Source organism: Ciconia boyciana, chromosome 5 (assembly GCF_034638445.1).
Source record: "Ciconia boyciana chromosome 5, ASM3463844v1, whole genome shotgun sequence".
Lineage (NCBI taxonomy): Eukaryota > Metazoa > Chordata > Aves > Ciconiiformes > Ciconiidae > Ciconia > Ciconia boyciana.
The window spans coordinates 29,298,581-29,321,986 of NC_132938.1; the positions used below are offsets into that span (position 1 = coordinate 29,298,581).

At 39.9% G+C, this 23,406-nt stretch overlaps 1 protein-coding gene across 2 annotated transcripts in view; it reads right to left on the reverse strand.

Moving 5' to 3' along the window:
- Window positions 1-21,805, reverse strand: part of GABRA4 (gamma-aminobutyric acid type A receptor subunit alpha4) — a 38,189-nt gene extending 16,384 nt beyond the window's left edge. Inside the window, exons 1-8 of one of the 2 annotated variants that reach the window (XM_072861757.1) lie at window positions 21,777-21,805; window positions 21,477-21,595; window positions 12,136-12,203; window positions 9,486-9,706; window positions 9,300-9,382; window positions 7,398-7,541; window positions 5,841-5,993; window positions 2,235-2,474 (exon numbers count right to left, since the gene is read on the reverse strand). In XM_072861757.1, coding sequence (XP_072717858.1) covers window positions 2,235-2,474; window positions 5,841-5,993; window positions 7,398-7,541; window positions 9,300-9,382; window positions 9,486-9,706; window positions 12,136-12,203; window positions 21,477-21,595; window positions 21,777-21,805 — 1,057 coding nt within the window. Of the gene's footprint in view, window positions 1-2,234; window positions 2,475-5,840; window positions 5,994-7,397; window positions 7,542-9,299; window positions 9,383-9,485; window positions 9,707-12,135; window positions 12,204-21,476; window positions 21,596-21,714 lie in introns of both variants that reach the window. The other variant, XM_072861756.1, reaches the window with a different exon arrangement.
- Between the last annotated feature and the right edge of the window lie 1,601 nt (window positions 21,806-23,406).

Sequence of the window (23,406 nt, forward strand, 5' to 3'; positions counted from 1 at the left end):
AAAACTAAAAATTTTAAGGAGAGGACTATATTACATGTCAGGTTGGAAAGCAGAGTCTAACAGCCATATTAGCTTCTGTTCTGCGTAGCAGGAGACCAGAACAGAAGTCATCCTCTAGTCATGGAAAGGACTGCACGACAGCTAAGCCTTTATAACAGTACCTGTGGGCTCATCCTGTACGCCTGTCCTGGAAGAGCAAAGACTCAAGTCTTAGCATAGGCATAGTTGGAGAAAAAGCCATAAAAAAAAAAAAGTTCAAAGTACAATCAACATTATCACTCACTTACATGCTCATAACATTAATGTGTAACCCTTCAAAAAAGTAGACTGCTCCCTTGAGTGTTTTCAAGATCCCCAATCTGTAAGCACACTACGACATTTATCACAGAGGTATTAAGCAAGCAGTGGAATAGAACTGTTCACATCTCATTTTACCTAGCCTTCGAGTTGGGTAAACCTCTGTGTGTTCTGTTGTTGCTGTTGTTAAAAAAAAAGAAAAAACAGAAAAAAAAGAGGGAGAGAACAAGAAGTTTCTCCAAAACATGCATGTAAATGGCTAAGCATGATACAAGACTGACTTACAGCAATTCTGACCATGAATCAAAAGTTTTGTTAAGCCTCCTTTCATTGCTACCTGAGAAAACTACTATTTTTCCTTTTGTTTTAAACAAATCTTATAAATAAACCTAGGATGAAACTGTTCTTATGTAATTTATTTTCCTATGGACCCAAGTAAAACCTTACTGTCACCAAAAGCAGTATTTATTAACACTCCTCAGGAGTGCCTGAGATACTATACTGTACATGCTGTACAATCAAGAAGCTTAGCATAAACTAATGGCACTAATACCTCTATGTACAAGGCAAAGACTACTGTAAACATACGTTTTCTTGTTCCTATCTCTTACTAGCAGCCAACAGAGTGACGAGTAACAAACTCTTCAAGAGCACATCTATCCTTTTAAGCAGAAATGGGAGCTAACAGAACAACACAACCAGGAGATTGAAAACAGTAATGATCGACGGTAGGAGAGCAAAGAAGAGGAAGAAAAATGGAAGTGGGTGGACAGCAGCTGAGCAGCAATAGCAAATGGAAGGGGTGGGAAGGCAAAAAAGAGCAGATGAATAGGGAAGGAGACAAATGAGATGTGAAAAGAGACAGAAGACAAAATTACCAAGAGTTAGTCTAAACCAGCGGTTCTTAAATCATGGCTCAGCCAAAGGAAATTACAAAGACAGCCTGACAGGAAGAGTAAATTACAACGCTGCTGTCAGCGTCTTGTTGAGCAGTGTTGCCAAGAGTCAGCCATGGCTGGGAATTACTGGCCTACCGCATGGCCAGTGCAAGTGCTGTAATTACTTTGTTACCTAGGTGTCTCATGAATACAAGGAGCGATGCAGCAGAGAGTAAGTATATGGGAATGGGAAAAGGGAGGAAAGGAGAATCACTTGAGCTTAACTGGAAATGACATCGAGCCTTTCTTAACTGGTCCGTGCACTAAGATAGCTACCAAACAAGCCACACTTAATCTGAAGCACTATGAAGGCTGGAAAGCATTTTGTTAAACACAGCCCCAAAACCTTTTCAGGAGTTGAGGTAAGCTCCTGTGCAAAGATACACAAATTACATAAAAATGAAATCTATGATGGACACAAAGGTTTCATCCAGCATTCTTCAAAAATTCCTGAAATTCTAACTGATGAAGAAAGAAAACTCTAGATAGGCAATACATGCAACGAAAGGAGAACTGTGATGTCTAGGGAAGTGCTCCAAGGTACAACTGCAATGCTTTAGCTTATTTTAATTCATTAAAGACATTAGCCACATAAGATACAATGCTGCCCTTATAATCTGTAATATCTTGGTGTGTATAATCAGTCCAATCAGAATCAATGTGCAAAGGGAAAGAAAGTTTCCTAAAGATATCTATCCTAACCGACTTTCACCAAAACACAACTAAATATAGAAGAGACTGCAGGTATGGATGGACGCAACCTCCTCCTCTCCCCTGAGTTAATCCAATAATGCAAGTAAGAATTAAATCATGTTTTACAGGTTTTTATCACTGAATATAGTGTAGCATTAGCCTTCCATTACACTGACTTGCACTGCATCATTAGCTCAGAGGGAACCTGGGAGGAAGTTAAAGGCCTGTTTGTACCGAGAAACACTACCAAAAAGACAGAAAATGTTTGTATAAGCTGAAAACATACCGTGACTGTCTCTTCTGTACTTCTTTCTCTTTGTATTGGAGCAACTGGAAATTCAAGAAGGGATTTTACTGTCTTCCTTTTGGCTTTTTCCATTTGAATATTAGTAAAATAGTTGACAGCAGCAAACTCAATAAGAGCAGAGAACACAAAGGCAAAGCAGACCGCTATGAACCAGTCCATGGCAGTAGCATAGGATACTTTTGGCAGTGAATGTCTTGCACTGATGCTCAGTGTCGTCATTGTCAACACTGTGGTTATTCCTTCAAAGAAATAAAGCAAAGCACTGCTGAATCAGAGTAAAACAAAGTGAGAATAGGCAAGCAGCTTCAAGCAAAGAATTTTAAATCACTCAGGAGTCTTTCTCTGCTGCTTGTGAATAGTGCATTAGATTTAAGTCACGGCAACCATCATAATATCTATGAGCAGCTATGCACACAAAACAGTTAACCAGTTTTTAAAGGAGGCATGGAAAGCCATGACTTCGGCAGACCATCTACAGTTCACGTGAAGAAAACGTGGAAGCTTTCATTTCATATTTTTTTCATGTCAAGTTCAGTAGAATTTCCTAGAACAAGTTATTTTCTAAACATTTGAACATAATTTAAGTTGTTAAATAGGGGAGTGCTCCTCAGACTGCAACAAAAACATGATTTTTCCTGTAATGGGTTCAGAATGCGACCTATTAGTCTGCGTCTGTTTCTCTGATCCCACTCGTAATCCAGGTGCCATTGAGTCATGGCAAATTATTTTGGTACTAAGGAAAACTAGAATATTATGTTAACAACTCTGTTAATTAAGAAACCATCACCTTATCTTTTAAACCCTTCTGCTACTAGTCAACCGACGAAATTTAATTAGAATTTCATCTTCTGAAAGAACAACTTTTTAATTACAGTGTACAAGCATGAACACTGAACTTGAAATATGACCACTTCATGGTAATACTTCAAATGCAAATACATGCTGTATAAAACCAAGGTATGGGGTCTTTTTTTTCTGTTTTAAGCAAAAATATCCCATATCATACAAATGTAAAATACCGAGTATATAGTGAACACTGCATAAGTCCTACCATGATAACCTCAAGGAAGACTGACTACACATGGAGATATCTTTACTCTTATGAAAAGAACACTGTACCCATTTTAATTCAAGATGAAATGCATATACTCAGAAGAATTCAAAATAGTTAAGAGCATGTTTTCCAACAAGATCCTCACATCCCCTATTCCCTAAATGGTGGTATTGCATTTGGGTAAGCTAATATGAAAAACCTTCACCTAGACACTGCCATACAGAGACCTGGACACAATGAAACCATTCCTTCCTATTGAAGAAGAAAAAAAGAAAAAAAAAGGAGTAATAGCCAGTTCATGAAAGCACAACGAATATCTCAGAGCAAACTCAGCAGTATAAAAACACAGATGCAAGCTCACAAAACCTTATTCAGTGGGAAGTTGTTGAAAAACGCACCACTGAAAATGTTTAAGTCTGAGAAAAAAAAAAAAATTATGCAAAGTTAATTTTTTTCCTGGAAGAGACCCATCCCTGCTTAGCCCTAACCTTCCTGATTCTGCCTTTGTCCACTTCAAGCAAATAGTTTGTCTGAATTGTCTTTCTAAAGACATCCGTTTAATAGATGTAAGAATAGGGTGAAGTGACTTGAATGACCAACCATTCCCCAAATACCAGGAGGAGAGGGGAGGCCATGACAGTATTACAGTTTACTGCCATAGTCTTTATCAGATTTCCCCCTATTAAATATTCTTCTGGGAGACTTGCAGTTGCCACTGCAACTGCCCTTGGATATGTGCCATAGGGATTTACAGGGTAGGGAATTAAGTTCTGGTAAAAAATATTATCTATACACATAAACTGTAATTATGCAGAGCTAAATACTTGCAAGCTTCTGATTAGAAATGCACATAACCATATAAAAATATATTAAGAGGATTTTAATATAAAAATTAACGTTAAAATCCTGTTTTAAAATTACTGTTGTCTTTCCTCCAAGAAACACCAATCTCCCACAATCACCATATTCAGGTGTCTGAAGCTCTGACTGCAGAAATCACGACCTGATGTACCTTAGTTCCTTGTGTATTCTTCCTCTGTTACCTTTGCCAAGTTCTCCTTAATCATGCAGTGACCAATGGAAAGATCTTTTGGTTAGCCTCTTCTGACAGTTCCTCTAGGAGGCTAGTACCATAGCAGGTATTCTGGCTTCATTCCTATCTCTTCCCTCCAACATTTCTACCTTCTTTTAAGAAAACCTCTAGAAAACAGGGTCCCTGTTGGAATTTGTCAGAAAACTAAAAAGATACTTTTAGCCATACTTTAAGGCACTTGCTTTCAAAGGCATTTTAGAGACTTTCCATAACTTAGAGGATGTCCAAACTTTATTACTATTATTTGTTTTCAGTTTCACATATGGATATAATGACACATTACATCTATTGCTCTATAATTTGTACATTTTCAATTATCACTTTTTGTCTGTAAATACAGATTCTACCTTTCCAGTTTATGGCAATACTCCCTTCAAAAAAAGTACCATTATTCAACATCACTGCAAAGGCATGTGAAATGTTATACTAGTTTGCCTAACGTAATGCTTGAGTTGAGAGCTAGTGGGGTTCTTATTAGGTTTACAGGTTGTTTCTCTTACAACTAATCATTAACCTTGTCTAATTTGCAATGCTAAACAGTGTTCTGACTCCACTTACATGTTTGAATGGGCCGTCACGTAGAAACATTAATTCCCATCACTCTTGCCAGCATCTATCTATCTATAGAAAGGCTTTTTGAAGAACATGCTCTTCCTGATTAGTCCTGCTTTAGACTACAGTACATTATCAAGTCAAGACATTGCTCTATAAAGACTGCTTTTAAAAATGTTTTTATCCTACTTCTTTGTTTGGAATCGTATTTCCATTTAATTTCTTATGCTTTGTCTTCCATAGAAGCTTTTTGGTTTTTTATTTTTCAGAGTTCACTGTGGCGTCTCATTGAAGCTGTATTTTGATGAGGGCAATTTTAATATGTTGCGATCATTTTGGTTTTTAAATTCATTTTCATAATGGCAATGGCAGAAAGGAGAGAAGAGCACTAAACATGAAATTACTGTAACAGGATCTAAGTCTTACTCATAGCAAGCTTCCACTGATGACACAGATATCTTAAGAAGACATCTGTACATCTCGCACATACCCAATCTAATTATTTCAAAACAATTTTAGAAGGTGTGAGTGCAAATAATTACACTACTGTACACTGGAGGACAAAACTGCTCTGGATGTAGGCTAAGGACTTGACTGGATTACTTGGGGCCAGGTCTTCCCAACTTGCTCCCCCAAGCAGGTAGAATCCCCACAGATGTACATCCATGTGCCACAGGCAACCATGTCACCCTCCTGGTTAAATACTCCAAGTTTCTCTTCAGATTCCAAGGATTCACATAATACGTTCTTCATACATTGATAGCATAAATTCCTCTGAATTTACCTTATTCCCTTGCTTCTGCACTAGCACAGAGGCAGTATACCCCAAGGCACTTAAAAAGGGCTATTCTAGTGAAAGTCATTAAAAGAGGAAGTACTAGAAAAAGTAAAAAAAGAAATAATTACCAAACACAGTTCTAGCTGGAACAGACTCCTTATTTATCCAAAATGAAACTTGAGAAAGGATCACGGTCATAATGCATGGGATATAGGTCTGAATCATAAAATAACCCATTTTCCGTCTGAGGTGGAAGTAAACTGTCATAACAATATATTCACCTAAAAAAAGAGAAAAAAAGAAAATAAAATATTTTTCTGACTGTGCATAAAATTTTTGTGTTGCAGAATAACTGTTTCAGACTATCAACTAGGATTGCTTAAGATTATGCTATTCATACCACTTAACGTGTATAGAAAGATATGTTCCTTAGAGACAAGAACGAATGAAAGTTTTAAACAAAAAAATCCTGGAAGTAGTAGGTCCTTACAGTGCAATTTTGAAGCTGCTATCAAAAATACTATAAATGTACAGCTAATACTGGATCACTTTTTACAGTATAAGTATGATTTTAAAAAATTCTTTTGGTTTCTATTGAAGAAGAGTCCCAAGACACAAGCTATCTACCTACCATAGTATCCAGAACACTGTGGTACTTACCTGCCCAATAAAACAATAACAACAATCATGCACATCAAATTACATGGAAGCATCTCGGCTTTTTACTAGGTTTATATGTCAGCACCGCTATGATAATGAAACAAATGCAAAAATCATTTACAAGAATTAAAAATATTGTAAGTTTATCTAAAATGTTATCATTCATATTAAACAAAAAAAATTTGCAGTTTTACCATAAACTGAATAAACTGTCTAAATAAAGCACTACAGAACGAGCATTTTGGGGACAGTAAGGAAATTCTGTTGTTATAATAATCAATATGCTGAGAAGTAAATTTCTAGTGTGTTGCAAACTGCTGCTTTATCTTTGAGAAAAATATCCATAGAGCAATACATCAAATATATTTGCTTTATCTGTTTCATTTTGACCATCTCACAACAGACAAACTTGCTGATGCTTAGAAAATCATTCCAAATTTTAAAAATATTTTGGGAATATGCTTGTTTATCACCACACTGCTCATCAGTGATACTTCACTCATTTCGGATGCCTGTAGTTGCCATTTGCCTTATTTCTTACAGCACAAATCAGCAGAAGTATCTATTGTGACTAATGCATTTGTGCCTATCCTTATCTGACTAGAGGGTTTTTATGGCTTTAATAACCCATTCCGCATGCTGTACTTCTATCCCGAGCTGTTTGCACCGCCAAACAAAGGAAGTCTTTTGCACATAATGTGAATACAGTGCTGAGAAATTACTTCCTCACCCAGGCATCCTCTTGACTCTTCAAACTGCATTTTAAGCAGTGATTAAATGCTCATTTTGTCCCTTGGAGTAATGATCTCATTCTAGCTTTCTGAAAGACCGTCGCAATCTACTGTAATGAATCTGCAAATGTAAATCTGAAGGACAGAAACCTAATTCAGATTTATGCTCTCAGCCCTTAATATATACCCTATGACATTCAGTAGAATACCTTACAGGAAGGAAAGAAAAAAGCCTTGGGCAATGTTAAAGGGTTAGTTTTACCTCAAGTTGATTTTTACTGACGAGATTCCTACCTGTAATAGATTTAATGGTTTCAGTGGATACCGTATGCCCAAGCAGGTCATACTGAACTAAACTGGAAGACTCCTCAGGAACTTCCACTGACTTCTCAGGTCCTTTTGTCCAGGTATAAATCATTTCACTCTTTGGATAAGCATCTACAACACATCATCAGTTTGCATAAATAGGAAACTTCTTCTCACACCTTGCTAAGAGCCCACTCCAAACCTACTGAAATCGAATGGCAAGACTCACACGAAAAACTTCAGAAGATACCCTTCATGTTAAGTTACCCCCAAAAGCCACCCTTGGAGGAGAATAAATAGGAGCCAAGGTCATATGCCAGGTGTCAAACATAAATTCACTTCACATTTGAATGTGAAGTCTAAACACAAATTCTTTCTGGATTGGCCCTTATTGGGCATGTAAAGTTTATCTTTAAATTAGTTTAGAAATTTCTGTCTAAAATGTTATCGTTAAAATATACTAATATTTTAAAAAGAGCATGTATAAGGAGGATACATTTTGGAGACTGGGTGCACATTTCTTTACAGAAAAGAATTATTATACTAAAAACTATAATATTTTAAACTTGTGTTTAAAATATTTGCCAGAAACCAGAGGTCAGCAAAAAATTCACAATAGCCCAAAAATAAGCACACCCAAAGGAACACTTTACATTTAATACAAAAGACATAACTTAGGGCTAGCATTCAATCCCTACACAGCCCAAACTCCTGTTAAAATTAAATTAAATCAGTCTTGCATTTGAAATGGCTACGTCTTATTTCAAGTTTCACTGAGGAAGATATCAGATTAGTGTCAAGTGCAATTTCTGCTGGTTGGTGATTCTGCCTGAAGAAATATACCTGTGGAGAAGCCCTCACTATTGAAGTTCCCCTATCACACAGCTGATACCAAACGCAATTCTGGCAGCACCTGGTCTTCAGACAGGGATGAAAAACCTTATCAGAGCAGTGTCTTTACTATCCCCCTTTTGGTTGACTACCCAGCTGTATAAGCTAAATTTATGCTAAGGAAAGACTATGAGTAGCTTCCAGACATTTCTAACTTCAGAGCTCTGGGGTCAAGGAAAACAGATTAATGTCCAGCCACTGACTACGTCGGAGTGTAAAGCAGAAAAGTCAGTGACCGAGGAGGCTTAGAAAAGGGACAAGATAGTTAATGGAGTGCACCAACCATCCCCAGGTGGTCTCAGAGGTCTCTGCTGCGGATTCAAACCAGGGCATCGTAACTGCCTCCCTTGGTTCTTATGCAATATGTCCCAAAATGTTCCTTCTCCTCTAGTTTGGAGATTCTCCAAAAATCTACATCTGATTTCAAAGCAGAAAAGGAAAGTCACCTGCACCTCTCACCAGTCTAAAAATTATTTATCTAGACTAAACTTGCCATGCAGACTCCCGTTATAGGCCAGGAGACAGACAAATACAACTATAGATCAAATCTTTACTTGTAACCTACACATCTAACTTAGGATGTCAACATGCCTCCACTGACTGTAGAGAAAGTCAAATAACCTGCTTCTCTAGGTGCCTTTTACCTGGCTGTTGGAAGGCGAGATGGATCCCACCCTCTTTGTCTTCTCCAGAGAATCTCTCACTTCACTGAGTATCCAATTCCTCCCTAAGAACTAAGAAAAACTATGTATTTCACACAACTGTGTAGCCAGAATAGCAAGGTTTAATGTAACAGCTGAATCACTGCCTGCTTTTCAATTCTCTGCCTGGGTTTAATTTTTCAGGCCCTAAATAAAATTCCCAAGGAACTTAACAGGAGTTTCGTCTGCATAAGGATTGTGTATCAAGACTAATATTCAGAAAGTTTAGTAATTGTTCAAAATCTACTTCTACTATTTAAATTCTGTAGTTACAAGAAATTTCATAATTGCAACTTACAACTCCCAAATTTGAGAGGACAAGCATGACCATCCATGGGAAAATCCACTAATCTCATGGGACACTCTGCACTTATTGTAAGCCTATAATGGAACAAATTAAATAGTCTCTGGTTGCCATTTTGTCTAGGCAGTATAACTTTTTGCATACAGTAATTGTAAGAAGCTGAACAAACAAGTTAGATACCTCATTGTGTACAGGATCGTGCCATTTCTCATTATTCTGAAAAGTTTATTTGGGGCTGTCATATTGTGTGCAACAGACTTTTTCCCATTCCTGAAGAAAGTGTCAGGAGTCCACACCTTCGAAACCATCAAGTTATTAAGTCTTAAAATTTCAATAGGGCCATCATATTTTAATCTTTTGTCTACCCATGTCTGACGGAAGAAGACATCCATTGTATACTCCTGTATTAAATTGCAGAAAAACAAAGATCACATTTGCATGTACAAGTGTTTCCTGTAAAAAAAGAAATACCTCAGGAGCAAAGAAATCAGTAGTAAAGAAAATTCTAAGTCCACTACACAAACATATTTCCACCAATTAAAGTGTGTTGTGTACTTCTTAATAGCTTAATTTCCCACATTAGTCATATCAAGAAATTGCTACACATATTTAATCGTTAAGGAATAATTAATCTAATTAGGTTGCAGGAAGCAGGCAATTGAATTTGTAGTCAAGCATATAACTGGAAACAAAATGATCTCTGACAATAAGTATCAACAGATTTTTAAAGAAAAGATAGCCATGGATTTTCTGCTGCTGGCTAAATTAAAAACACCAGGACAAATGATTATTTCCACTTTAAAGTCAGGAAACAAATTTAATTTCAGCTGATGGAAAGTAAGCTTTTAAATGAGGAAAGCTAAATATTTCCTTTGCCATGCCTACAAAACATGGATAAATGCGCGTATATACACATTTGTTTTTAACTGCGTAACTATCCCATTAACTTCCTCAGAAAAGCCATTCAGATGCTCCAAAGAAAACATGCAAACAACTGCAGAACTGCAGACACAGACACATCATGAGAAATCATATGTGAATGAATGGACAAAGGAATGCATTTCTCATCTCTGAAAGCTAAAGCATTTCACAAAAAAAAGCATCATGTGGCATTGAAAAAGGTAACACAGAGGGCTTTAAGTGTTTTCTAACTTACACCTGTGATTTTGTTGTTAGGCCAAACAATGTTTTCTGACTTTATTTCAAGCTCTTTTGCATAATGTCACCTTTGAAACTACTTGTATGGCCATATCTATTCGCATGGACAAGGAGGCATAACTACTAGTGCAATGCATCTTTAGAATTATATGTCTTCTTTTCGATGGCTGCATCCTCCACTCTGGTTTATAGTTAATCTATGAAAAGTCTCTTTCCTAGTGTCGTTTCTTGCTGACTTCATAGCTCATAACTAACAGTTTCTGTTATTAGCTTCTACATGACAGATTTTGTAATATGAGATTTCAACCCTTTTCATTACACTGGGTGTCAAAGTAACCCAACTCTAAAAAGACATTCTGATCATCCCCTACACTGAGACTATATCACACTTTGCTGTTTCAGTGAGTTTTAGGAGCGCAGCCACATTCAGATTACATTGGGTCACGAACAGATATATTAACTAAAAGTCATTCCAAAACCGATCCCTGGATCCCTGAATAGCCTCCTAACTAATCCCTAATGATGAAAGGGGAAACATCTCCTGTAAACTCCCCTTTTGCCAGTTCCTTACCTACCTTCAGTCCATGTTCTTACTGCTGCCTTCTCCAATATAACTAATAATTTCCCATGTGGCACTACATCAAATTCTTCACTGAAACCTGAGAGATGCCATGCAGCCCTCATTTTAGATTTGAGGGGCACATTACTACATTTCCTTGGGACCAGATTCTTGTACCCCTCGTCACACTGAACAGCATCATACTCTACATAACAACCACTGAAGGGGTAAAATGCATTTCAACATGAGACTGCTGTCACAAATCTAGCCCTTCAAAAAATATCTTGCTGTCACATACCTTCCCACGTGATAGAACCAAATCAGGTGCACCACAAAGGGCACAACAGCTCTGTATGGGAAAAAAGTTACTGCCCTGAAACTGCCTTCCCCTTAAAGAAGTTCAGTACAAACATACAATGCACATATGGCTGTTACGTCCATGTGATTTCTTGAATATTTTATAGAAAGAGAAACTATTGTGTGATTTAGATTATAGAAGTTGGTGAGAGTTATGCTGCATTTGACCTCAAATGAATGCAGATGTCATTCAAGCACAAATAACAGTATGTGCAAATGTAACATTTCTAGTGTGACTGTTTCATGCATGTCACTTTGACGTTCAATTTCTGCAGACACTTATGAAAACTCTTATCAGTCAAACATTTCCTGAAAGTGATGCTAAAAGGGGCACAAAGATCAGCAAAGGGCATTCATCTGAAATGAAAACATCAACAAGTATTTATGAAATGATGTCATTATAATTCACCTGAGAATAACACAAGTTTCAGAAAGGAAAAGCAATTTCAAAGATATTACACATTTTCACCACAGTAGACTGACTTAGATGCTCCCCGCAAGGCCCGATTCTGCCTCTACACCATGAAAGTCTGTTTTAAATCCTATGACGTGAATTCCTTAAGCCAGCCAAAAACCAGTGAAAGTGTGACCAGAATCAGGCCTGATGTATCTAATTATAACCTGTAAATTAAGCTGTTACTAATCTTGCCTCCTTTGCATGATTGACAGTACAGTACAGATGAAGCATCCACTCCTTACTGCAGTTAATGGTTTCTCAGAACCAGGAAATGGCATTTTAATCCCAGAAATACGTACCATTTCTACATCAGAAACAGGTCCAAAACTGGTGACATATATATCTGTTTTGACTTCAGTAACAGGACCTAATGTATGAAAAGGAAGTGAGCAAGAAAATTTGAATTTTGCAGGTCAACAATTCCCATAAATGATCCTGGCGTGTGAACAGTTATCACTTTGAGGGTTCTGTGGACGAGCAAGAGCAAAATGCAAATACAGGTCATTTCAGATAAGTCTCTAATAACAAGAACTGCTCAATTACCTTTACCACATAAGTAAATCAAAAGCAGTATTTCCATGCAAATCCCCATTCAGAAAACCAAAGTTGACTCAACAGATAAGAAAAGAGATGCCAAAAAATCAAAAGGCTCACTGAAAACACCATGCTAATTAACAACAAGCACCGAATTCAGGAGATCCACATTCCCCAAGGCATTTATTATTACCAGGAGGACCAAATGTTAGTAACTGGACTAGAGATATTAGCATGCCATGCACTGGGCAATTTAGTACGGCAGTATCAAGAACTGCATCCATATCCTGAGATGCACTTAAATGCTTTAATACTAACAATCAAAATAAAAGTTGGATATCTAAGCATTTCTGAGGGTCTGAACCTAGGTTCAAAGCCTGTCTTGAAAGAACTAGTGATACTTAGGACATTGTTCAGAACAGTGCACCAAGCAGAGGTCTTGCACTCTCACAGCTGGGTACCACATAGCAACCATCAAGAAAAGCAGTTTCGTTTTAATGTATGATTTCTTTTACTACAGGACAAAACACCTTGACATTTCAGATGGGCGGGCATTCACTCTACAGTACACTCTACAGTTCCGCTTAAACCAAAGAATACAAGCACTAACTAATTTCACTGGGATTTAGGTCTGTTCCGATGTAACAGGCTAGAAAGCTGCTAATCATTACCAGTTATTATGATGATTCTGTGATCAAAGCATTAGCTAATGGTTTAATTCAGGTAATTAACTCACATCATAAATAAATAAATAAATAATCTACTTATGGTCTTACCAAACAGTATCTGTTTGAAAAAAAACGTATGATCCACCACGGTTTTCACAACCAAATTCACAACCACGGTTTCTAAATCCCTACAACTCAAATTTCATAAGAGGGTAAGTGGCTCGAATCTGTTAATTCAGGCTTTATTATAGTATTTGCAATCTAAAAATGAATGGAGGAAAGACTTAAGACTGTTAACAGGAGAAGAGTGTGTCCCTCTCGGAAAGAAAAAAAAAATTAAAAAAAAAAAAAAATCACTGTTCACAAATGTCACTTCGAATCAAATGTTAAAAGGAGAAAAAGAAATAAGCAACTGGAAAACAGGGAACCTATACTTCTTGCACCTAGAACAAGTGTCAAACTGTGAACAAAAAGTAAAATAAAACCATGCAAAATTATTTCACTAAACAGTTTGCAAGTTATATAGAGAAGAACAGCTAAGAATTTTTCATCTAAATGTCAAAAAACTGACTTTGCTGAAAGTTAACAGTTTCACAGAAAGACATTTTTCCAAGATAAAATCTAAAGAAAATTCACCCTACAACAGTTGGTAGCTCAGCAGTCCCTGGAAAGTTGGATAGTTTGGCATGTCTGTCTTGAAGAGGTTTTAAGAAGAAACTCCCAAGTTCCAGATAACACACTTTCACACCATGCTGTTTGTTTTGCAATGAGTTGCTCTCTAAACATGTCAAATGGAAGCTGCTCCCCTTTCTACAAATAACAAAGTGTTCATTAGGTCAAGGAAATCCATGAGTGGTTAGACAACTCATTTTACTGACATTGTAGTCCAATGACATTTCCTGAATATAATTATTTCTTGAGAGCAGAAGAGCTCCAAGAGATTGGAAAAACTCATACTAGACCTGTCAAGATACTGGAAGTGAAGACATTCATCTGTAGTGTTAGAAAATAGGGGAAAAAAGCCCAATCATACTTGTACTTCGAAACAGGAGAGGTCTAATCATATCTGACCTCCCATAATCACAAGACTATAATTTATCTAGGGTTGTTTTAATATATAAATATTTATTTCACCTGAACTTGAAATGTTTCTGAAATCAAAGTTCTATAGAAATGAAAAACTCATTTTCCCACACAGGTCTAATAAGAAAATGTAGGAATTAGTCTCTATTACTCAATAATAAGAGAATACTGAATATTGCACTCAGTTCCTGACTCCCTTTCAGGAACTGCTTTATTTGTTAGTTCTAAGAAACTAAATAGGAATATTCCTCAGAAAAACCCCAAACCTTTAACTGCTTTCCTCTGACGATATCGTCTTTTCTTTAGCTCTCAGAACACTGTAATTTTATAATCATATCAAATTGAGCAAAGGGACAGATTTTTCCCCCAGGCACGAGCTGCGTCTCCTCAGGCATTCATTTCTTTTGTTTTATTAAATGATTACAGTTTCATGGGCAATAAGTGTTCAGAGGTTTTTTGCAAGTTTATTTTTTGGAGTTTCTCAGAAAGAAGGGGAGAGATAAGACCAAAAAGCTGTCTGCAAATCAGCAAGCCTATGATTTAATGCTATCAGAAATCCTATAGCAGCAGCACAGGACTAAAACTATGCTTGAGTTCACTCTTCAGTAGCTGCTATTCTGCTCTCAAACCTTTATTTATTAGTAGCACCCATGAGAAAGAAGGAAGCAAGAACTCTCAGACAATAATGAAGCCACAAAATAAGATTGAAATTAAGTTTACTTTTGGTTGCTTGCCTGACATGATGGCAGTCCAGTGACAAAAACAGATGTTAAAATCACATTTTAGGCCACTAGAAAATGGCAGATGAATGAGGACCTAGAAATGTTTTAGGCACCATAACAGTTATCCAGCTAGTACTGACATGCAAATCCTTGCTTTGCACCCAAAACCTTGGTCAAACAGTAAAATGTTTTGTAGGAGTGAAGACAGCAGGAAGGGACAGTGAAGGTGATTATCTCCCTAAAGCTTTTCTTGTTGTGCTCCATGTCTTCCACCTACATTGTCAGTTCACAACTGTTAAAGCCAAATCTTGGATTTTCTAGCACATCCCGGTACTGAATGCCAACCTGGGAGTATCTATGGCGACACCAAAACCTATCACTTATTCTTCTTGTTCTAGAAGAAAACATAACTCCAGTTGGTAACAACAGTGGGGGTACAAATAGTGAGTCATGTTTTGGGTTTTTTTTAAACTATTATTAATCATGGGAATTCCTGTCAATGAGGAGGTGATCTGTAGTCACCTAACCTACTTTCACTGGTGATTTAAGCAGCCCTCTGAAATGAACGTGTTGCACCGCTTAATCAACTCAGGCTCTGCAAGCAGAAGATTCTGTTAGAATCCTTAACACTCTATTACTGGCAATAAAATGCAGTGAGCTGTAAGAAGGCCAATCAACTTTAAATATGACCATTTGGGCTTATCCCTCAATGGATGTTCAGAAAGCATCTATCCACCATAAATCTTCAGGAACGCTGAAGAACTATTTATAACATACTGGTGTGTATTTTTATGTCAATGAAATAGGAGGAGAGTCCTACACACTGCAGTGGGAACAGTTAAGTCTGAATCACTGCTTTCAAGATAATATACTTTAAAGAAGCTTAGGCAGGATTAAAAGCAACCCCTGCAAAAAGCCAGAATAGTTCAGTGTTAGATAGAGATGTTGCATGTGGGCTGAAGAAGCGATGCCAGGCCCTAACCTTGCGAAGAGGAACATAAGACAGCTCTCCCATGCATTTTATGCCAACATATGGGTTGAACTACAGCACAGCTCCCAGCGAAAGACTTTGGCTCCATTATCCCCGCGTCTCCATAGGCAACTGTCACTGCAGAGATCTCCACTGTATGTAAACAGTCAAATCCTTTCTGTATATTGCAAATTTTGCCATCAAGAGTCACGCAACCAATCGGGAACATTAGCAAACAAGTCTGTACAAAGGTTTCAATATACAAAGTACAATTTAAATGCTAAGTGCAGGTATTGCTGCTATTATGAGATCAGTCCCAGGATACATAAACTACATGAAATTATATTACATCAGTTCCTACAGCTACATCTAAAAAAAAAAAAAGTAGTTGCTACAGATTTTTTTTTTTTAAATATAACTACATGTGAAAGATTTGGTGCTTTCTCTTTCCAAATTTTTGCTGCCTGAATAGGGTTGATATCTTTTAAGTGAAGAAAAGAAAAAAAAGCCATCATATGAAGCATGTTCTCTTGTTTCATTCTATCAGAAAGAACAGCCGAGGACACCTGCTATATGGAAGATTTCTGTTAGGAAGCCAGAACAACTAGGTAGGGCATTTTTTTAAAAATGAATGTGGAATTCAAACACACGGGCTACATTCTCTAACAAAAGACAAATACAACAAATGCAGCAGCACACAATAACCTTTGTCTCTACATATGTTCATCCATCGGCACATCTGAACCCTGAAAAGGGAAAAACATACCTCCAGAAATGAGGAGATTATCTGCTGATGAACAGGCAAAGAAGCAGACTAATCTCTGCTGAGATAGCCAACAAGCTTGATACTGGTGCCAGTTTTCATGATGTGGACACCTGTCTACTAAGAACTGGACTAAGAATATCTTCTAATTTTATACAGGTCACTGAACAACAGACAGATGGTAATGACTTCAAGCATTACGAACCTGGGCCAAATTCAAATCAGTCAACTACAGGTATCTAACACCATATCCTGTTAAGCCTTTGAGTCATCTACTCTCACCAGCTGAGGAAGACTGGACAACTGCCTGAAAAAAAAGGATCAGCTTCACTTTAGACTGTTCACTTATGTCCATTTGCAATCTAAAAAATAAATTACTACATCTATTATGCTGAGCAATGGAACCGTGAAGGTACGTGTGAGTTCCTAATAAGAGCAGATAATCACGTAGATGTTTTCCTGTTCTCTGAAAACAGAAAATTGTCTTTGCTCTTCAAATGTATTCTGTGTTTATTTTCTGACTAAAGTCATTCTTCCTGCATTGACAGGAAATGAAACTCTTCAGAAATGCTGTTCATCAGCTGAACATCACACATCCTAGAAGGGGCTGAGAAGCCCTCTCCTACCCTTCTTAGGGGAGACGATGGCCAACATCGAATTCCACCAAGTACTCAGCTGCACTTTCGCAGGTACGAGATCATGAGAAAGAATATGAAAAGAGAAAGAAAAGAAAAAGGAAAATGAATGAACATGGTCCTGTTCCTTCTACTCATGACCCAGTGTACGTGGCAACTTCTAAACAGAAAGCCACAGAGCTATCACCATTTCGCTAGCTGACAGAGAGACTTGCAGCTCATGCCAGACTCTACCTCACACAAATAACAGAACCCAAGAGGAGCGAGAGCTGCAGCTTTCACCAACTGATGGGCAACCACACTACAATGGTCCAGTAACACGCTGTGGGTGATGCTGTCAGCCTGTTTAGAGCTAATGTTACTGGGTTTCCCTGTCAACCTAAGAGCTGCGGGCAGGAGGCAAGTCACACACCACCTTCTTTCTTCAGTCTGGCCACAAATTGGCCATTAAAAGCAAGATGCCAGAGATGAGATGTTCTCTAAAAGGCACAATTCATTAAAGCTAGCAGATACATGGCAGCACACTGATGCTGCCCTCACCAGCTTCAGTGCCTTCATTCCTTCCTATTTCCCTAAGTGCAGTCTTAAGTGTGATGAGTTACTGTATCATGAAAGTTTCAAAGACACCATTACATTTTTTTAAAGTTACAATCCAATACAGGTTTGAATCAGATCTCACAGGCCCTTACTTATGTCAAGAGTTGCTCAGGTAAAGTCTGAAACCATGCAAGTGTTTAAAACAGCAAATCAGACCCAGGCCTTTTAGTTCAAGTGAATAATGCTCCGCAAAAAGTCATCTGGACTTCTACCATCACTTTGAAACTAATCATCAGTAGAAATGTAACAAGGGGATTTTCAGAGAAAATCCAGGTTTTCCAACTTTCTATAGTTCCCCTTTGTGTCATACCCAAAATTGTTAAAAGCAGATTAAAACTGGAGGCAGGGTCTAACTAGAAATGCTTTTGCTTCAAAGTTTTCCAGCTGAATCAAAATAGCACTGTGGTAACACTCCTGAAGTTTTCCAGCAGATAATGCTTTTAATTAATCACACTACAAGTGGCATCTGTAAACACCCTGTTCTTACGATCTGTCAGATTATAGAGTGGTTTTGACCAGGAAATCCCTGTGCATTACAAATTGCATTCTGAAATTCGGGATAATGATAAAATGGAGCATACAGTGTAGGGAATGGAACTGACTTCAATTCCACCACGCTATTTTCAAACATCATAGAGCATTACTTTATTCATTAGTCCCTAAATACCTTCCCTCTACTGAAATTCAAAACTCTTAAGCATTTAAAGTCTTCCTGACAGCACTTGGGTTTTTTTTTTTCTTTCCTACACAAAACTGCCCATTCTGCTTTGTTTCATTCAATTTCTAGATGAAATCTCTTTGCTTCTCTCTTGCTTCTTTAGATTCCCTCCCCTCTGCCCCCAAACTTAATGGGAACTTTCAGTTAAATGGTCTTCAATAACCTTTTTCATAAACCCTTCTGGATTTATTTATTACACTACCAAACCTCACAGTGCTTAGTAAGTGATGGCAACTTTTCAGGTTTTTTTAAATTCATTTAATAAAGTGAGTTTGTAATGCAAGGTGTCAATCAAATGACATGGGGAACTTCATTCTTCTATTAACCCTCAACATACAGCATGCTTCTGCATAAGAAGTACCAGGACAAGCTTCCATATACTCCACTGAGGTTCAAAACCCTCCTGAGAGAGCATGTCCACATTTGTAAGCATGCTCAGGCAATTTAACTTCTCCTCCATAACTACCAAAAACTGTGCTAATTAACGATAGCATGGAGAATTTAGATCCAGTTTTAGGAAATCTCCAAAATCTAACATATTCTACTTCGCTCTGCATGTAAAAATCTTCATGAATTGTTATTTGTGGCAACTCCGGAAGATGCCAGCAAAATTCAGAATTTGGCTACCTCCCCAAGTCTGATTTTAAACATCATTTGTGCCAGAATTAGAAATGTTTTCATTGATTTGAAGTTTAAAATCAGCATCAGTCAGACCTCGGTGCGGCTTTTTGTTCTTCAAATAAAACCTTCCTTTCTTTTCGAGCCACGTGAAGACTAGATGGTGAATCAGCTTCAAGAATAAAACAAAAATATTCTGCTGTTCATCAGAAAGTGACATAGCTTTAACGTTACCAAAACACACTATACTTTCTATCTGTAAATATTCCCATCCCCTCTGACATTTTGTTTGCTATGCTATAAACTAGCGAGTGACCCCCTTTTAAGATGCAAGTCCCATTTGTCATAAAGATTTATCAGGAAAAAAAAAAAATAGGGAAAACTTGATTTGGATAGTGTATATTTTAATAACTAATCCATAGTTATTACTCTGAGTTATGTCAAAAAGTCAAATCTGAAAAATTGCAGAAATGTCTTTCTTTGGTTGGTTTTGGTTGTTGTTTTTTTTTAAAAAAAGCTGTTCTTTTCAAATCAGGTGAAAATAACTTTGCCTGTAAGATGCTAGGGAGGCAGGCATCACTTTCAAAAATAAAGTGGTTTTTTTGTTCCCCCATGTGTTACTCAGAAGTTCAAAACTCAAAGATGAGTGGTTTAGATGTTATAAGGAAGAAGAAGCAAGAAGCAATATAATATCCATTTTGTGAAATATTCTCCCAGAATTGTTTTCCCCAGGCTGAAATCTGAGTGGTTTTTTCCTCCCTCTATCATTTACTTCAACATTGCCATTATGAAAGTTCGAGGAGATACAATGAACTTTTTCTCCTTGATAGCATTTTGCTGAAAGTCTGCAACACTTATTGGGGAAAAAGACCTACTCTTGCAAAATATCCTGCAAAGGACAACTGTATTAAAATAAAAATCAACATAAACTGTATGTCATATTACATATTTAGTAGTTGTTTAATTTTGGAAATCTGATAATGCTCATAAAGCATCTTTGCTAGATGACTAATTAGTTGGCATTCAACCCAAAATGATGCCAAACATAGCACATCTCTTGTACGCGTGCAGAAGTGTCTGTAACCTCTCCGCAGAGCCTAAATTGCAAAAGGCTACCAGTTCCCAATGATTCCTCAGGGTGCTAATAAATTTAGCTTCCTTCTCACTGTGTAAGCTAACTTACATAAGGCCTCATTTATTCCATACGTTCAAAATAATAAAGGAGTGATCAACAATGCCAGGTGTTGTCCTTTAGCAATCACGATCATGCATGTGAGCACTGTATACGACATGGGGAACGTGTTGGCATACATGTCAGTGTAGATGGGTCACGTGTATGAAGAAGGTACTTTCAGAGGAGGAAGAAAGTATTTCACAACATAAACCTACGCAAGGATCTCATTCAATCCTGTATAGGAAGCAGCCTATAAAATGCTCGTTATAGCTTTGTGCATCATGAGAAGGACCGTAGCATTTCTTTTTAAATCTTTTTCTTTTACTTTAAAATCTGCATTTTTAATATCTTCATTCCAGATTACAGAATAAATTATTTTGTCTGGACCCAAATCATTTTTGGTTCCAAGTCCCTACACAGTAACATCAAACCCAATAAAGAACAGCGAGTCTGGCTGCTTGTTCAGCAGCACAAAACTGCATCTTAACAGCCTGGGGCACGAAAGGGACACAAAGCCCCCACATGCAGAGCACAGGTGAAGGCAACTTCGAGACTCCTCCGCTTCTAATTCCTACACAGCAATTAAGTCTACTACTTCTAAATCAAAGCTGGAATTCAAGCGACTGTGGTAAAGAACTGGTGTACTTAGGCACCTGAGCTCTGGTTTTCCCTAACTAGCAGAACAGAACCCATCAAAGACCTGACCTCTTAGGCTAGTAAAGTACACTGGTTTCTATTGGGACCCGATTCGTGGCACGCAGGGGGCAAAAACTGCCAAGAACCAGAAGAATCTGGATGTCAGACAGGTCCCTCCATCCTCATCAACACAACGCACGCCGGCTTCGGGGCTTTTTTTTTTTTTCCAGCGCAACAGCAGCAGCCCGAGCCCAGGGTGTGGGCAGAGCAGCGAAGCGGGGGCTGAGCCCGGGACCGCCCCAGCGGGGCCCCCGCGGCGGGGGTCGCTCAGCCCCCCCAGAGCTTTCGGAGCCAGGCGCTGCCTCGCTGCCGGCCCTTCCCTCCCCGGGGGGCTCGGACCCCGGGGCGAGGTCGGGGGGGCACACACACGCTTTCGGCCGGTAACGGGTCGGTAAGAGCGGCGAGCGCTGCGCCCCCCGCCCCTGCCCGCCCCCCCCGGCCGGCACCGCGCCGCCACCGTACCCCCGAATCCCGGTCGCAGGCGGTTGTCATAGCCATCCAGGAGGCTGTTCAGGATGCTGGTGAAATTCTCCGGCCACAATTTCTCCTCTTTTTTGCTCTGCCCTGGCGGCCCGGTGAGACTACGAGGCAAAGAGGGAACGGGTGAGCGGAGCCGCCGGGAGCCCGCGGGGACAGCGGCACCGGGACCGGCCGCCCCGGGCCCCCCGCCGCCGCCGCCGCCGCCGCCGGGGGTACTCACCACGTCGCCAGGCACAGGCAGTGCAGGAGGGCGATGGAGAGACCCGAGGACATGGCGATGGCTGGCTCCTTGGCAGAAACCATCTTTGCATGCCATACTTCACGCCTGGGCACGTTAAACGCCTTGTCCGGGGCGGGGAGGGGGACGCGGGGCCCGGCGCGGGGGCGGCGGCGGCAGCGGCAGCCCCCGGCGGCCCTACATGCGCGGCGCCCCGGTTGCCAGGCGCCCGGCACGGGCGGCGGAGAGGCGAGTTTCCCCGCACCGTTAACTCTCTCGGGGCAACAGGCACCGGTCCCCGCCGCTCCCCCCCACCTCCGCCCCGCCCCGCCCGCGGCCCCGCGCTCCGCCCCGCTCTCCCCTCCCGGCCGCCCCGTGGCAGAGGGCGGCCGCCGCAGCCCCCTCCGGGCCGCCGCCGGGGCCAGGCACCCGCCCGCCCGCCGCCCTCGGGTGCGGGTGCGGGTGTGGGTGCGGCGAGGCGGGGTGCCTGGGCGTGGAGGGTGGCTGGGGGCGTCGTGGTGGTGGCCGCGGCGGCGAAGTCTTCGTCCGTCCCAATCATCGCGGCTCCCCACGGGGGGGAACAAAACCGAGAGCGGCGGGGGGAAGCGATTCATTCCGCAGCCAGGAGGGTTTGGGAGCAGGAGGGCCCCTTCGCTCCGGGGTGAGAGGAGCTGGGGGAGAGGAGAGGAGAGGAGAGGGAAGAGAGCTCTGACTTCAAGGTTAAAACAGAGCGCAGCCAAAACGAATGGGAGCGAGTGGGTTATCCCGGGTTTCTACAAGCAAAAATGCCAGAAAAAAGAACGGTTTCACATTATATCTTCTTTTTTTTCCTTTTCATTCCTATAATTAGGAAACAGGATTTGGTGACCCAAATAATTTCCATTATACAAGGTCCAAGGGATTCTGCAGCAATCACTGTAAAATCCACTCAGAACTAGTCTGTCACAGGCTGTTGGAATGCTTGGGCGGAGAGGGGAAGAGAGGGGGAAAGGAAGAGAAGGGGGGGGTGTCCCCCACACAATAGGTATCGGCAATAAACAACTTGTTCTTCTGATCAGGTGTCCTGCGGGGACAATTGTTTGAGTTTGGAAATCGGCGTGCATGTCAATTTTAATGAGGAGGGTGAAGTTCATCGTGCAGGACCACATAGAGCAGGTATTGTAATTGACTCCAAGACTACAGTACTGTCGATGCTGACATTAAAAGGCTTTATTCATTACTTGCTACAGTATCTCTCAGCACTGAAATGCCGGATTATCTTTCAAACTACTGTACAGTTGAAATCTTCCTGATTGTACTTCAGAGCTTGTTCCAGCTAAGGTGCCCTTTGCTGATTCCTTTGAAAAACAATTAAAGCTGTGCTTGAAATCCATTTAGCTTGCTGATGCTGTTTATCTTTCACAAAACTCTGTCTAGGCAGCCAGTTCTGCTTCCAATTTTGAAAGCCCTATTTAGGCCTCTGCAGATTACTGGTCTGCTTCCCGAGATTTTGACAGGATCCTCACCTCCCGACTGCCTTACAGGATCCTGATCTGACTGCCTTACTGGAACAACAAATGCTCTGCCGAAACCTCACAGAGCGGGCAGCCTGCCTACTCCGTGCAGTATTTACAAGCCTAGACAACGCAGACAGTAGGATGTCACGCCAAGGTCACTTTCAGCTGCCATGATGAGGCTCTGGGAGCAGCCTGTTTA